This window comes from Rhinolophus hipposideros, assembly GCF_964194185.1.
Source record: "Rhinolophus hipposideros genome assembly, chromosome: 10".
Taxonomy (NCBI): Eukaryota; Metazoa; Chordata; class Mammalia; order Chiroptera; family Rhinolophidae; genus Rhinolophus; species Rhinolophus hipposideros.
In genome coordinates this window covers 11899488-11917950 of record NC_138056.1, presented here as the reverse complement: position 1 = coordinate 11917950, position 18463 = coordinate 11899488, and the positions used below count along the sequence as shown (strand labels likewise).

At 32.9% G+C, this 18463-nt stretch overlaps 2 protein-coding genes across 2 annotated transcripts in view; one reads left to right on the top strand and one right to left on the bottom strand.

The window, feature by feature from the left end:
• Nucleotides 1–17355, top strand: part of LOC308503355 (uncharacterized protein) — a gene marked incomplete at both ends in the record, with an annotated part of 34188 nt that extends 16833 nt beyond the window's left edge. Inside the window, 2 exons of the mRNA XM_081062677.1 lie at nucleotides 13493–13578; nucleotides 16201–17355. Coding sequence (XP_080918803.1) covers nucleotides 13493–13578; nucleotides 16201–17355 — 1241 coding nt within the window. The remainder of the gene's footprint in view (nucleotides 1–13492; nucleotides 13579–16200) is intronic.
• LOC308504298 (olfactory receptor 5T2-like) lies at nucleotides 4242–5227 on the bottom strand (the record flags this gene model as incomplete). The annotated part of the gene is given in 2 exon segments (XM_081064642.1): nucleotides 4242–5200; nucleotides 5203–5227. Coding segments are annotated over 2 exon segments (984 nt in total).
• Nucleotides 17356–18463: the final 1108 nt, after the last annotated feature.

Sequence of the window (18463 nt, the reverse complement as noted above, 5' to 3'; positions counted from 1 at the left end):
ATTTAATCTAATTTTATGTCATTTGAGTAAATGTTGTCTCTTTGTTTAAATTTATAACCAGCCTGAAGATATGAGTGATTTTGTTGCTATTAAAAGCCTTCGTTAGCAGTGCAATGCTGATAATAATCTATATCTATGTATCTATACCTATTTCTGTATCTATATCTGTATCAATCTGTCTCTTTCCTTATACAGTTTGTATGATAAGATTAAGGTATTAAGGTGTTGGATTTTACTTTAATTCACCGTGGTCAAATAACACTGAATTAATATCTATTACATATTTAAATGCTCCAATTTATTTAAGTTCTTTGTCAGGGAAAAGCAACAGGATGAAAGAAACATATTATGTAGAGAAATATGGAATTGAAAGGGTCAGTGTGCACATTATATTTGCCTCTTATCGTTGAAAAAATGTCATGAAAAAAGGAAAGAAGGGGTTTGATTTGTCTTACAGGGTTCGAAGGAATACAATTGTAAGAATTTTGAAATTTTTGAACTAAATGCATTTGAAAACCAAAGAAATGTATCTTTAATGATGTCTGGACTATTTAGAAGTTATATGAAAACATATTTTGAGTCAATGTGATGAGGTTTTACAATATATAATATCCCAAGATTGAGTGAGATGCAAAGAAGATAAAGATTACCTGGAAGATTCAAGCCACAGATGGACAACAATTTGGTGAGACTTTGAAGGGAGCAGTTGGAGTATCGGATGGTTATGTGTGTTAGCCTCCAAGGGTCATTCTTAAAATTAGACTTTCTGCTGATGACTATTATATAGAATATAACTTATGAATTTCAAGGGGCTGATAATGGCGTCTTTTGACACCATGTTCTTTTTTCAGAATCATAGGAATTTATAATTGAATAGGACCTTGTAATCTGTTCTTCTGATGACAAAACCAAGCACTGAAGAGAGGCGGGAAAAGGCTATATATTATATATGTTAATGAGGCGTCATTAGTCCTTGGATAATTAGTGGCATTTTCAATTTCAGCCCAGTTCTCTTTTTACTGCACATGGTATAACAAAGTAATTTGTTTCATAAGTTAGCTAAGATAACCAAGAAAGCCTGAGTGACCGATACATTTATACTTTATTAGACATCTGATCATTTTATATCTCACCCAAGAAAAATAGTTTCCTTTTTCCTGCATGTGCTTCACATTTCTCAAACTCACCATTTTAAACTAATCCCGCCACTGTCCCTGCACTCAATTTCTATTCTTACACTATTTTCTTCTGGATAAAACTGTTTTGATACACTCAGTCACACAAAATAAAGACATAGCAAGTGAGTCTAGTTTCATCTCTCTTACTTTACCCAAATATTTATTGAATAACTTACTGTTGATTCTGTTTCCCAAAGACCCTTAAAATAAGTTTCCTCTTCTTTCTTCATCACTGCTGCTGTCTCTGTTCAGGCCCCCATGTTCTCTATCTAATCCGAACTGTTGATACAGCCTCCTAACTTCTTACCTTCCAGCCTGTCTAGTTCCCTTTAATGTATCACCAGTTTTGGTCATAACGCTTTCGTTACTGCTACATATTTTCTCTTCTTTTAATAAGTCCAAATTCCTTGGACTGCTTATACAGTTTCAAGTTTGTATCTACTCCTGTTGCCACTCCATTCCCCAACCCCATACTTTAGATTCCCTATGTAATAAATGGCTTACTTCCTTCAATTCAACCTGATGTAAATTCTTTTCTTTTTGTCCCCGCATATGTCTGTCATCTTATTTAGAAAATTTTCCCTGTAATACAATAATCTTTCTCAAAGACCAAGAATAAGAATTCCTACCTCTCTAAAGATTTTCTTGAGTATTTCCTTGAGAAAAGTGGATTTTTTTCCTCCATTGTTTTATTGTTAGACATTGCAGTGTAAAAATGGATGGTAAATTTTTGTTTTCACTTCTTACTCCTCTTCTGGGCTGCATCTTATTCAACTTCATAGTTCTCAATAAAATATTTCAGCTTTATTTTCATATTTCTTTTATTCATACAGCCTGATTTGAAAACATTTGTTTGACCTGATTATATAGAATCCAATAAAATAGTAAAACAAGTTGCAGAAATTTGCTATGTAGATGAATTTGGTGATTGCCAAACCTCAATGAGAGCCCACACCATGTTTTCCTTGTGAAGTCAAAATATTTATCAGCTAATGAACACCTCTAGAGGGAAGTTAGTTACTGGGCACAAGTCAATGCATGATACATGGAATATGGGTTTTATCTAAGGCTAGTCTAACACTGATCATGATATACAATGGAATTTTGGTCATAAAATGAGGATTAGATATTGAATATACAGTATAATTATGCAAATATATAGATGCACAAATAAGCATATGTACAAAGTAAAATAATAGGAAGAAATTCATCAAAATGTTATAACATTTTGGACATATTTTCATTTATTCTTTGAACTTTGTTGCCTTTTATTTTTTTCTAATAAACATATTTTACGATACAATCACATTTTTAAATATAAAAATGTTTCATTGTGAAAAATGAAAAATGAATTATTTAATCTCTGATGGTTTCAGTCACAGAGTAATTAAGTGTGACTCTAGAAATAGCTTCTCCACCAACACAATAAAAAATTTAGAGGATCAGAGGAGACCAAACCAGGCTCTTCATTGTATGGCTTCTAAAGTAAAGAGCAACTGTTTCCTCAAAACCTAACATAGCCGCATTTATTTTGTCCTTGAACATTTGACCTTGGAAAATATGCCAAGCAATCTTCCTTGGAATCTGGTTCCCAAGGATGACCAACTGTTGCATTATCACCAATCCCCAGTACATGGAGTGCCCTGGAATTATCAGCATGAGAGACAAGTTATATTCTGCTCCACTTATAGTCACAGAAACTCTCTGATATTCCTTTTAGACAAAACTTCCTGGCACATTTTACCAAAACCCTAAGCAAATAAACTATTTTTTAAATTTATTTTTACCTCAAAATAAAACAGAATGAATGCACAAAAATCTACACCGAACTGATCTCGAAGAATATAAATATTATATTACAGAAATTTTCAACTCAAATGGTTTTCATATTTTATTTCTGAGAAAAACTTGAAGTTGACAACTTTCTAGACAAATACTATTGAAAGAAATTTCAGGTTTTTTGTTTTTTTTTGGGGGGGGGGGCTCTTGGTAAGTATTATTCTCAAAATTAGAGGGTTTTAGTTAGTATCAAATAGAATGGCGATATTTTCAGAAGAGAATCATACACATTATTCCTTAGACCTTACCCTAAGTAATGCCAGGATTTGTGAAACCAGAAATATAGAGTTGATGGCATTAAAGTCTGTAAGCAATGTACATATTTTAGAAATATATTTTTGAAAGTATTTTAATTTTGAATGCACATATTAGGAAAACATATATTTTGTAAATTAATATTAATATGTGGTAAATAATGTCCCCTAAAGTCCCCTAAGTTTGAAATTTATTTGTCATTAGTATTAAATAATATTCAGAACAAAAGGACAATAAATGATGCATTAAAATCTATCTTGGTAGAATCACAGAACCAACATTCAATAGCTTTGGTTCTGAATTAGTTACTTAAACTGTGCCCTTTATCTTATCTAAAAAATGTAGCTAATAGTCACACCTATGGTATAATAATTTTCATGTGAAGTAAATACACTAATAAAAGGAAGCAATTAGAACAGGGTCAGGCTCATTCTAATTATGCAGTATGTTAGGTTTTATTAATATTATTTCATGCCCAAAGGTAAATTTATGTCTACTACTATATTTTACAAGCAAATTAGTTATTTTCCCACCATAACCTGTAAACCACTCATTATTATCAATTTCTAAAAATATTAAACTAATATAAGTGTACCAGGTCATTTATATAAATTGTGTCATATGCTACATACTTGTATACACAAACCTTTTTTGAGTCATTCCTGATAAGTATCAATTTTATTTCTCAACAATTTGAAACAGTTCAACACAATGGATAGACAGAATAACACAAATGTGCCTGACTCATCCTTACGGGATTAACATATTCTGAAGAGATCCAAACTAATACAATCAATATCACCATATGTGTACACGTATGTATATATGTGTGTGTCAGAGAGTGAAGTAAGAAGCAAATGGATGACAGGTTTGTTTGTTTTTTGCATATATGGAAACTGCACAGGTGGAGGTATGACTTTTTGATATGGAGACTATGTACATCATTCTTAATTTATTTCAATTTAATGGTTAGTGTGAAAAATATACTTTATGGATCCACCCATTTTTACCAAACACTCTTTTCATTGCCTTTTTTACATCGTTGTTCCTCAAACTGTAGATGATGGGATTCAGCATGGGAATCACAATGGTGTAAAACGTCGACACTATCATGTCATGGTCCAAAGCGTAGCTGGAACTTGGTCTCACGTACATGAAGAGGATGGTTCCATGATAAATGGACACTCCAGTTAGGTGAGAGCCACATGTAGAAAAGACTTTTCTCCTCCCTTCAGCAGAATGCATCCTCAGAATGGCCAACAGAATGAAACCATAGGAGATCAGGACAATCAAGATAGTGACTATCTCAATAGAGCCCACAAAGTAGAAGAGGAGAAGCTGGTTTGTGTGCGTGTCAGAACAAGAAATAGCAAGGAGAGGAGGGATGTCACAAAAGACATGTCTAATTTCATTGGATGCACAGAAGGAGAGGCTAAATGTAGCCACTGTGTGTATGGAAGCATGCAAAATGCCACCAACATAGGAGGCAATGATGAGTGGTACATAGACTCTGGGTGACATGCTAACTGAATACAGGAGAGGGTTGTAGATTGCTACATAGCGATCATATGCCATTACAGCCAAGAGAAAACACTCTGTGGTCCCAAAAGTAACAGCGAGAAACATCTGTGTTGCACATCCAAGGAGTGAAATTGTTTTATTCTTTGACATAAAATCTACTAACATATTAGGGGTAATTACTGAGGAAAAGCAGGCATCCACAGATGATAACACACTCAGAAAACAGTACATGGGGTGGTGAAGCCGAGAATCCCCAATGACCAATACAACCATTCCTAAATTTCCTATCAGAGTAAACAGGTAAACTGCCAGGAACAGGAGGAATAAGATGAACTGCAGTTCAAGCTTGTCTGTGAAGCCCGTCAGTACAAATATAATAACTTCAGTGACATTCTTCATGTTGACAACCCATGAAGAAACTTGAAGATATTCATAAAATTATAATTCATATTGCTATGATAAAAAAGGAACAATATTGTAACTCAGGGAAAGGGAACTATGTCTTTATATTTATTTCTTGTCAATGCATAATTTCCCAGCAGCAGTTCCAGAGTCACTGACAAGACAGTGGGTCAAAGATTGATGACACTCACTACAGAATCAAATGGAAGATTTGGGTTTTAACTCACTGGCTCAATTCATGTCATTTATAAAACCATCAAGTCAGATGGTTAATTACCCACTGAATTCTATTAGCTATTTTCCTATTAAGTCACATTAAAACACAAATGAACAGCTAAAAAAATTCTTTATGTAATTATGACATTCATATTTATCTCAAAACAATAAAATAAATATTGAAGGGCAAAATATATTAAAGGTAAACCTTTAAAATAACTTTAAATGTAGAATGTGTTGAATTAAGTTTGTTTGACAGACCAACAACTTAATGAATTGTAATATTTTATGACTCATTCTCTCTAAAATTTTCCAAGTCCATTAAGACATTCTGAAAAGGAATAAGTGATATTTATTTTGAAGAACATGGATCATGAGTGAATATAAAATTGTATGACAGTTTATGTTTCATTCAATTTGTTTTCAAATACTTAGCATTATATTGTACTTTTGGGGTAAATATTTGGTCATTTGTACTGTTTTTGGAAATCTAAATTCTTGATAATCTATGTTTTTCTACTCAAAATTCGGTGGTGAAAATGAGAGAATAATAAGAAATATAATTTTTTTTCAGAGTATTACACTTGGCTATATATTGTTGATTTTGGATCCAGTGGAATAACAACTAGGTAACGATTACCTAAAATTAACAATTAAATAATTTTATAAAGGTCAGTAATTAAAAGTATAACAGCAAAAAAAATCATTGCACTTAGACATAAAACTGGATGTTTAATAGTAAAAACCCAGCAAGAAATCGGAAGTTATAGGAAAAAATCTTTCCTGAATAGCCCTATGGTTAATCAAATTAGGAGTCAAAACATTAACCTGAACCTGAATTCAAATTTCCAGTATTAGTCCATAACATAACAAGATAGATTTTATTCAAGTTATTTATTTCATTTGTATATGTCCACCCATAGAAAATTGAGTCAGTGTCAAGGGCACACAATCTGCTGCAAATAATCTTCTGTACATTTTTTAAATTCTCATGCAAGTCGAGGTCCAGTTGCAGCACATTAACATGATCCCATCAGTTAGAGAGAGCCATTGGATTGGAAATAGTGATAGAAGGAGGAGAAAGCAGATATCAACAAGCTTCTGGAAAAGACAAACTCAGGATTACCTAGAAGAATCATCAATATCAGGAGTAAACACTTTCATAGACTTATTAGGAAAATTAAAGTCAGAGAAAACAAGAACTACTTATATGAGACGTCAGAGAAAGCAGAATTTAGGTTGAATCCTATGTATTGGAAATAAAAATTTTTAAAAAATGAATTAAGGTTTGCAAACCACTTACTCTAATTGAGTATTTTGAGCAGCTCTAATATAATGAAATACTTGTAAATATATCATTTTATCTAAAAATTCTTAATAAATTGATTGGAAAACCCCCAAATACTTTTATTTTTTATTTTAAACATGTCATGGGGAAGGATGACATGACTACTAATCAAAAGGAGGTCCAGAGAAAATTTATGTAGATGAGGTCAAAGCAGAAATGGTAGAAATAAAAAAAAAATGTTATTTCTGTTAGTGGGCCATTACTAAATCAATATTGGTACATATTGAGAGGATTCAGAGTTATTAAGAGAAAATGACTGTGATTCTTGAAGAATTTAATCATATAGAATCAACTTGTATAATTAATGTAAACCCACTTCCAAAAACATACCTTTAATAAGGACAAAATACTCCAAAACTCAATATTGAAACATTAAGTTTGCAAAGGAGGAGAGAACTAACTAGCCACTTACTGAGCAGTAGGAATGGACTTTTGCACACATTACTTTATTTCACCCTTATAGCTCCTCTCACAGCTAAGTGCCAGAGCCAAGATGCAGTCCTGGATCTCCCTCATGGTGCATGTATTTTCACCCCTTTTTACTGCCTTTTATTATACAATGGCTTCATTCTGCAACTGACTTCCTTCCTTACCACCCCACTGAAATAAACAAAATATGATTTTTGATGTACTTGGATATCTTTTAAGCCATTGACTAGAGAAACAGTATGAACTAAGCAGTAATATGAAGTGGCTCTATATTACATAGCTAGAAAAACAACAGAATTATTTATTATTTTCCTCATTATGTGAAAATATAAGTCCCCAGATAGTTGACTTAGGTGAAATGTTGTCTTGTCTTTTACTGATAAATTTCCTGATCGTTTTACTTTGAGCAGGTCTGTCTAAGTATTACCTTGTTTTGTACACCTGAAACTAATAAATAAATAATTTTAAAAAAATGAAAATCTACACTCTATTTGGAGCATTCTCATTACTCCTACAAATGTAAATTCAATATTTTCTGTTTTCTATGTTTAATTCCAGGAAGGATTGTTTTTCAATTCTTAGGCAGACTCTGGATAAATCAGATTGTGACGTATCCACCCATGCAATAGACAACAATCTAAGGGTTTAGTACTGAGGATTTCATAACATATTTCACCATGATATTTTAAGTCTCACCTCCTAAAATATTCTGCAAATGATCTGAAAATTTCTCCTACCTGTAGAACAGCAAATGCATGTTTAAGTACATTATGAATATGATTCATTTAGATTGCCTATATATACTTACTCAACTTTGATAAAACCCACAGGAAATGCCCCAAGGGAAATATGCCCCAATTATCTTCTGGTTTAAAATAGCAACATGATGATTTTCTCACTAACAAAAAAGTAAATGGTCTGGAATAATGTACTACATGTTGATATTTATAAAATGAATGAAGTTATTTGTCTCTGGTTTAAAATGATGTCTTAAGGGAAAAAAAACACATGTATTTTGACACTAGATAAGAAATTAAGATGTGAGATATACTCATATCATACCTCTGACACCGGGTTAGCACTAACTTCTCCGAGAACCAATGTCCTTATCCTGACAGAATAAGCCATGTTATATTGCAACAATCAGTAAATGTGGTAAAGTATAATAATGTAAGACCACAATATACCTCTTGTAGAAGCTAGCAGATGCATTTACAGTCAATTAAATTCATTACACTTTTACTCTGTTTAAATTATTAAAATGTTGTGGTTTAAAGGAATGAAGTATATATTTGAGCTTATTGGAAAATTATTGTTCAAAGTAAGATAGCCCCTAAAATGTCATAAAAATGTGGAGGAAACATCAAAAGTTTAAAGTTCTGCAGAACATTATAAGTCATGTAATTTTGTGATTCCTGAATACTAATCTATTGTTTATTCAGATTAAATTTTTAAAAATCTACTGATCAATCAATCAATAAATAGATACACACACAAACAATAAAGACATGCACGAGCACGCTTAGAACCAAAATAGAAAAATATACAGTGATAGACAGGAAAGCCCGGTAAATTTTTTTTTCTATGTTTATCTTTTTTTTTCTTTTTTATTAAATTTATTGGGGTGACAATTGTTAATAAATTTACATAGATTTCAGGTGTACAATTCTGTATTACATTGTCTATAAATCCCATTGTGTGTTCACCACCCAGAGTCAGTTCTCCTTTCATCACCATATATTTGATCCCCTTTACCCTCATCACCCACCCCCCACCCCCTTACCCTCTGGTAACCACTAAATTATTGTCTGTGTCTATGAGTTTTTGTTTCTCATTTGTTTGTCTTGTTCTTTTTGGTTTATATACCACATATCAGTGAAATCATAGGGTTCTCTGCTTTGTCTGTCTGACTTATTTCACTTAGCATTATACTCTCAAGATCCATCCATGTTGTCACAAATGCTCCTATATCATCTTTCCTTAACGCGGAATAGTATTCCATTGTGTATATATACCACAACTTCTTTATCCATTCATCTATTGAAGGACATTTTGATTGTTTCCATGTCTTGGTCACCGTAAACAAAGCTGCAATGAACATTGGAGTACATGTGTCTCTATAGAGAAATGCTTTCAGATTTTTTGGGTAGATACCCAGGAGAGAAATACAAAGGATTACCCAAGAATACTATGAAGGACTATATGCCACCAAATTTAATAACTTAGAAGAAATGGACAAGTTCTTAGAAACATATAGCCTTCCAAGGCTGAATCATGAAGAACTGGAAAATCTTAACAGGCTGATCACCAGTAACGAAATTGAATCAGTCATCAAAAACCTTCCCAAAATCAAAAGTCCTGGACCAGATGGCTTCACCAGTGAATTCTACCAAACCTTCAAAGAGGATCTAATACCAATCCTGCTCAAACTCTTCCAAAAAATTGAAGAAGAATCAGTACTCCCTAACTCATTTTATGAGGCCAACATTACCCTGATACCAAAACCTGGTAAGGACAACACAAAAAAAGAAAACTACAGACCTATATCTCTGATGAATACAGATGCTAAAATCCTAAACAAAATTCTAGCAAATTGAATACAACAATGCATTAAAAAGATTATTCATCACGACCAAGTGGGGTTCATCCCCAGGGCACAAGGATGGTTCAACATTCGCAAATCCATCAATGTGATACATCACATAAACAAAATAAAGGACAAAAATCATATGATTCTATCAATTGATGCAGAAAAAGCATTTGATAAGATACAACATCCATTTATGATTAACACACTTACTAAAATTGGTATAGAAGGAAAATACCTCAACATAATAAAGGCCATATATGACAAACCCTCAGCTAATCTCATAATTAATGGTGAAAAGCTGAAGCCCTTTGCTCTACGTTCAGGAACACGACAAGGTTGTCCCCTATCACCGCTGCTTTTCAACATAGTGTTGGAAGTCCTCGCCAGAGCTATCAGGCAAGAGAAAGAAATAAAAGGCATCCAAATTGGGAATGAAGAAGTTAAATTGTCACTCTTTGCAGATGACATGATGCTATATATAGAAAACCCTAAAGACTCCACCAAAAAGCTATTAGAAACAATCAATGAATACAGTAAAGTTGCTGGCTACAAAATCAATGTAGAAAAGTCCATTGCTTTCCTATATACCAACAATGAAATCTCAGAAAAAGAGATAGAAAAAACAATTCCTTTTGCAATTGCAGCAAAAAGAATAAAATACCTAGGAATAAACTTAACCAAGGATGTGAAGGATTTATATGCTGAAAACTATAAGACATTTTAGAAAGAAATTGAAGAAGACACAAAGAAATGGAAAGACATTCGTGCTCATGGATTGGAAGAATCAACATAGTTAAAATGGCCATATTACCCAAAGCCATATACAGATTTAATGCAATCCCCATTAAAATTTTTATTTTTCTTCAGTTTTCCAGAATCTCCCCCATGTCTATCTTTTCACCAATGCCACATTCTCTTGATTTTAGCTTTGTGGTATATCTTGAAATCAGATTATGAGTCCTTTATTCTTCTTTTTCAAAATTGCTTTGGCTACCTTAGTTCCTTTGATTTTTTTTAAAAATAAATTTTAGAATTACCTTGTCAATTTCTGCAAAAAAAAAAAGAAGCTTATTTAATTTTAAGTAGAGTTGTATTGAATATATAGATCATTTGGGATTGCATTTTGTTAACAGACCCTTGGTTCACAATTGGGCTTCCTATCAGTTTCTTTCTTTCTTTCTCTCTCTCTCCCCCACACTTCTTTCCTTCTTTCCTTCTTTTAAAATTCAGATTCCATGACCAACATCTCCTATCTACTAATTTAGAATCAATAAGTATAGAGATTAAGCATCTATGTATTTTTCACAATTTAAAAAATAATTTAGTTACCTAGTCCAGTACTAGTCTATAGATTGGTATACAGTAGTACCTCGGTTTTCGAACGTCTCTGTTGACAAACATTTCGGTTTAGGAATGCCATGGATCTATGGTATCTATGGTATCATTAGATAGTAAAATTAGATAGTAAAATTCATGCTGTATTTGCAGTTTTAGGGGTTGATTTCAAAGGTCTGGAATGGATTAATCCATTTTGCATTACTTTCTATGGGGAAACTGTGTCGGAGCCTGCCGACGAGACGAACAGTCCCTGGAAGGGGGAGCGGGAATGAAAAAAGAGACACACACACATATGATGATGCTGCAGGTCTCCAGTGATGCTGGAGGTCTCCAGTGATTCTGGAGCGATGATTTAATCACCTTCACCAATATATATACCCTATGGGTACGTGCAGTTTAACAATAACATGGGTGCATTACCTCAAGCAAAATAAATTTTTAACTTTTACACAGAAACTACAGAATCATCACAAAGTTTCCTAGTCATAATTATTATAGAAAAGAGACTACCAAAATGTCATGATAGCCACCAGTTATCTGTGTCTGGGAAACCGGCCAGTTCCATCTCATTCCTTAGCAACTTGTAAACATTCTCAAGGTTTTTTACCTTAGAAGCTGAGACAAGTTAACTATATACTAGCCAGCTCACAAGGTTTCTGAGAAACAAGAAATCATGGCTCCCCACAAAACTGTGCCTTGGTTTCTGAACATTTCAGAACTCAAATGGTCTTCAGGAAGGGATTACCTTCGAACACTGAGGTACCCCTGTATTCATATCTTATCTCCTCTATTAAATACTTAAAGAGCTTCAATATATCTCTCATACTTAGAAGTATATCGCATTAAAGGTCAAATAAATATAGTAATCTTTTTAAAGGATTGTGAATTCTGTCATAGTTTGTGCTTTCAGATTATTTCATTATATACATGTTTTGATTTTGAGAGAAGTAAACAGGTGATATTCCCAGGAAGAGGAACCTGGATTTCAGAGAATTTCAGTCATCAAACCAGTGGTGCATAGCTAGTTAGTATCAGAGCTAGGTTTAGGTTCTGTATTATTCAATTTCTTTTCCAGTCCTAATGAAATTCTTTTTCCACTAAAGGATCATTTTATACCAGAGACCGAAGGGCATTCATGTAATCATTGTGATCATATAGTTTATTGCTCCAGAACCATTCTCTTGTTTATGATGGAAAAAACCACTAACTTGTTACTTTTCTCTCCCTGAAGACATTTAGTAGGTTTTCTCCTTGGAGTATCCCTATGGACTTCAAGAAGAGCTTGAAAACATGGTGTAACAGTTAAAATGCTTAGTATTCATAGCATTCCTCAATTGAGTGAGTTCACTTCCACAGGTAAGAAGAAAGGTTTTTCATCACTTAAAAATTATATTAGAAGTTATAGCCTTGAATCTCAAACTATATTATTTGCTTTCATATTTAAATCTGAGATAGAAATTTCTAGTTTGCAGAGTTGAATTAAAAATTGAATGACAGAATTCCAGAGAAATTGTAGGAATAATAAGAAAGACTCTTACCATATTTATTTCAATAGACTTGTAATTTAGAAATTTGATTTAATTTCCTTAATGGAAGATAACAGAATAAAGGTAGTAGAAATAAGGGGCTATATTTCAAATTTAGGAAAATGATTAAATGGAGAGAAAATGATCACCCAACCATTGAATATATGCCATTTTGAGATCATACTCTTTTTTCACATAGGGATATAAATGAATTTTAAATTTATTTTACTAGTTAATTGATCTAGAAAGCACTTCAGATTTATAAAAAAAATATATATGAAGGTCTGCTTAAGCTTGTGGCTTTATAAAAGAATCCAAATACATGAGCATGTTATTTTATGCTGTTTCTAAGAGATAACATTTCCAAATTTATGGCACATCACAATGAGTCTGTGACATGATCAGTGGAAACAGCTTAAAGTTTGGAGGCAGAGAAACCTGGACTTGAATCCCGTTTCTGCTAGTAACTAACTGTGTGAACTTGACTAAGTTATAGGTCAGGCTGGTTATCAGTTTTCTCATTTATAAAAGGATTCTGAATTAGTTTGTAGGTTGCAATATGGATTACACAAAATAATGTGCACAAAATTTCTAACTCTTAGTAGCCATTTAATAACATGTTGTAGCTGCTATCATAGCTTTCATTCTTCCCTAGCTTAGTGTTTATGGTACTGTTCTCATGGATATATGGTACTTTATATTTCTGACTGTATGAGGGTTAAGAAACTCATTTGATTTTAGTTTTCAAGAATGATCATGTTTTGTTATAATTTGAGATCTATACATTTGTCTTTCTAACCGCTATCAGTTAGACGTAAACACAGTCAACTCTAATGTCCTTAAATATTAGTTGACAGAAGTGCCTGTTTGAAGAGCGTCTTCATTGAAGTAGATAAACCCCATATTTCCATCATTCCTCCAGTTTCCTACAGTGAAGTAAATAATTGCCCTAATGGGACATAATTTGAATTAGAATATAGCTTCATTCATAAACCATCTTCTTGCATTACAGATAAAGTCAGGGAAATAAAAAGTTATGAGAAAATCATTATGGACAAAATTATCAGAGGAATTTAAGCAAGCATATTATTATCTCTTTTTTTTGCATATTATTATCTTATTGTCATGCCCAGAGTCAGAATGTAATGACAGGATGTATTTTTAAGGTTCTTGATGCCATAGAATATCGGGATTCACTTAGTTTCATCTCATAAGAAAGGTATTTAAATGTATCTTAAGTGACATGTAATAAACACATGTATAACTAAAAGAAGAAATACTTAGCTTCTGGTTTGGTGTCCGTTCATTACTCAGCACTTTGAAGAAAAACTGATTTTAGAACTCCATAGTAATAGTTTGTAGTTAAATAAAATTTGGAAGTCATATTTCATATTTACGCATCATTCACATATAATTAAAACACTTTAATTTAGTAAGCATATTTTAATGCATCTCATAAAGAAACACTCTGTAATGACACTATGTTTATGTAGTTTAACAAGATACACCTGAAATTTGGTCAATCTTAGTTATTCTTTCGTTTGGAGGTATAACTTTTCAAAAGTTACACTGTCACTAGGTGCTAAATCTGAGATTTTAATACAGGGTTTTAGAATCCAAATATAAAGTTTTTAATCTTCCACAATTGTATTATCTCAGACACATCAATTTAGTACTGGTTAGAATTGTAATGTGGCTGAAATTGCTCCCCTGTATACCAGTCAATATGTATTTTCCAATGGATGAGAGAGAGAAATGAATTTCTGTAAGGTCTAAATAATACATTAATACATACTTATATTATTAATTACTGGTTGTACAAGTTATTTTATTATTGTAACTATTCAAACTATATTAAAATTATTATAAGACATTTGTGTGTGTTCTCAAGAGTAGTGTGAGTTGTCTGTATTTACACAGAAGTTAAAATTAGCTGAATTATATTTTTCTACTCTGGAATTCTCAAGGATTAAAAAGCATTTTGGGAGGTTGGTATTCTCACATTTAAAAAGCTATTTATTCACTGTGTTTAAAAATTTTCCACATAAATTTGGGAATAATTTTTTGGAAAAATAAAGATGTGTAGCTTTCGTCTTTTAAGAATCGTATTAAGTTGAGTTTCTCATTCCTTCTTGATGTATGGACATCTCAATATGACAAAAAATGTACTGTGTTTCATGTCACAGATATAAATAATGTGTACATCGCTGACCCTATACATTCCAGATTATCACTCCTTTAAATACATTTTGGTCTATGACACACTGAAGGAAAAACAAGAATGGCAGAGTTGAAATCTTGCTCCTAAATATGGTAGACTCAATGTTTAATTTTGTTTCAGCCATAAGACTCAGTCCAGATACAGATGACTGTTCATCATCTTCAACTTTTTTTAATAGACTTTCCTTTTTTCATATTCCACTGAATAAGTCTGATGGCATAAGAAAGTATAAGAAATATTACTTTGTGGCTTACATAGTGATTTTACTCTTTTAGCAATAGCTTCTATAATCTATTATTGAGTAATTTTTATTTTACAATAATTTTAGAGACTCCTTAAGAAACTATAATATATTAAAGAAATAGTCATGATTTGTTTTTGACAAAAATATGTTTTAAAAATATGCCAAAGGACTTTGCACGGATAATGAGTATATGAATAGAGAAAAATTGTACAATGGTGTTGTTAAATTTAGAAAAACATTAACAGTATATTAGATTATGCAGGCCTAAATGGACAACTTGGTGGTATGTGTATCAAAAAATAAAACTGAAAAACCAAACCAAACCATTGTTCAGTTATCATTTTCATACAAGTTGCATCTTCTGTGTTTCACCGAAAATAAATTATAGCCGGACAATCAGCTCTAATGTGTCTTTTGGAGCAAAAATTAATGTAAGAGCTGGTCTTATTTTACTATAATACCCAGTCTTATATAATATATTACATATATTATATTATTAATTTTTGCTCCAAAAGACTCATTGGAGCTGATTGTCTGGCTAGGTCTTATTTTCGGGGAAACAGGGTACGAAGAATAAGATCTGTTGTTTGTTGACCAAGGTTATAGAAGTACTAGTGGAATGGGATAATTGCCAAAACAGAGGATATACCGTGGTTTGATCAGAAAAGGCTGCCCCATATGACAAGTTGAAATGTAAGACTATCCCATTTTCTGGTCATCTAAGAACATTTTAAAATTAAATAATCTCTACATTGTTTTTGTCAAATACAACCCAATTATCATTTATAAACAATCTTGTTGATATAAGTGTGTTTGCTTTCATTTTAACAATCGTAAACACTAAGGAAAGGCATTTTATGCACAGTAGAAAATCTAAGATTAGGACTCAGATGTGTACTTTCTACTATAATACTTTTGGATTTAAAATTCCTATATTCATTCATCATTGTAAACTTGAAGATGATGGAATATGAAATCAGATGGTAGTACATTTAACAGAAAAGAAACTGAAAATTAAACAACATAAATTGACTTTTTTTTAACATGACAAGTTTAGCCAACCACTTAATAAAAAATTTCATTAATTTAACAGGGTAATGCATTCACTTGGACCCAGCTTCTTCATTACTGCCTATTCCCTCACTGCCAAGGATTTCAATATGCCCTTCTAAGAAACAACCAAGAGGACATAATAGAGTGGATGCTATTTTCAAAAATATTGCTTCAAAACCTACAAATAAAAATGAAAATGTCACAGTTGACATCAGATTTAGATTTAAACAGAATTCAGATGAAAAATGTAACTGAAGTCACTGTGTTTATATTGATGGGCTTCACAGATAGTTTTGAGGTACAAGTCTTCCTATTTTTACTTTTTCTGGCAATCTATCTTTTTACTCTGATAGGAAATTTGGGAATGGTTTTATTGGTCATTGGGGATTCTCGGCTCCACAACCCTATGTACTATTTTCTTAGTGTGTTATCATTCTTGGATGCCTGTTATTCTTCAGTTGTCACTCCAAAAATGTTAGTCAATTTCCTGAAAGAGAATGCAGTCATTTCCTATCTTGGATGTGCAACACAAATGTTTCTCTTTGTTACTTTTGGTACCACAGAGTGTTTTCTCTTGGCTGTAATGGCATATGATCGCTATGTAGCAATCTACAACCCTCTCCTGTATTCAGTTAGCATGTCACCCAGAGTCTATGTACCACTCATTGTTGCCTCCTATGTTGGTGGCATTTTGCATGCTTCCATACACACAGTGGCTACATTTAGCCTCTCCTTCTGTGCATCCAATGAAATTAGACATGTCTTTTGTGACATCCCTCCTCTCCTTGCTATTTCTTGTTCTGACACGCACACAAACCAGCTTCTCCTCTTCTACTTTGTGGGCTCTATTGAGATAGTCACTATCTTGATTGTCCTGATCTCCTATGGTTTCATTCTGTTGGCCATTCTGAGGATGCATTCTGCTGAAGGGAGGAGAAAAGTCTTTTCTACATGTGGCTCTCACCTAACTGGAGTGTCCATTTATCATGGAACCATCCTCTTCATGTACGTGAGACCAAGTTCCAGCTACGCTTTGGACCATGACATGATAGTGTCGACGTTTTACACCATTGTGATTCCCATGCTGAATCCCATCATCTACAGTTTGAGGAACAACGATGTAAAAAAGGCAATGAAAAGAGTGTTTGGTAAAAATGGGTGGATCCATAAAGTATCTTTCTACAGTAAAAAATAAATTTAAAAAAATTCAGAATGATGTTCTGTGCCTCAGTATTGATAAGATATGATGAAAATATTTTGTTGTAGTTTATTAATGTATTTTTGTTTTTCTGGATATTTCAAAATAGAGCTTATAGTCAACTCTCTACCTATGCTGTCTTTAGATGTAAAAAAAATAGTGCTATCATCAATTTGCTTCTTAATACTTTCCCACTGATATATGTATACACACATATATGTATATGGATGCTGATACTGATTGAGGTAACACCAACGCACACACAGAGACATATATGTATGTAATCATTACTTTAGAATGTTTGCATTGTTTCCTTTCATTGCCATGCAATGGTATGTATAAGCTCCAATAGTTGCAATTATGAATAACAGTATAATTTTGCCCAACGAGCTTGATCAAATACCAGACCACATTCCACAAAGTCATTGGTATCTGACTCCACTTTAAAGCACTCTGTTCCATCCTCAGATCCGTGCATTGGAAGCAATCTAATCACAGCCTGTGGTTCAGGGACCACAGAAAATGTGTTCAAATTCTAGTGTCATTACCATGATATTTGTGAGGATGCATTTCTCCCCGTTTTTGTTATTTCATCCAGAGCATAGAGATTAAACCCATCCTTAATATCTCACAGAAAACAAAGTCTAGGCATTAGCATTTGTCAAAATCATACTTAGATTCAAGAACAACAAAAGAAAAGCACAATTGAGAATAAGGTACAACTGGTTGGCTGACTGAGCTCTTCCCAGAACTAAGTCCCAGGCATCTTTACAGAATTCGTACAGGCCTGACCCTTACTCCACTTTTAGTTCTCTTTTTCTTTGACCCCTGCCTCCCTGTGATGCCCTTGTACATGCCACCACTGCTTAGTGTCCAGGCCCAAGAACCAGGAGATAGACACGGGTCTCTCCTCGGCTCACGGTTAGCCCTGCTTCCAACAGACCTCATTTTCATTGCAAAGGTATGTCACCATCAAAAATAATTTAAAGTTTCAGTGTTCTCCCTTCTTTTTTTCTTTCATTTTTATTTATTAATTTTTAATTATATTATGAAAATGTATTCTCATCCTCTAGGGGTACCCTTATTTTTTAATTCAAAAGATCAT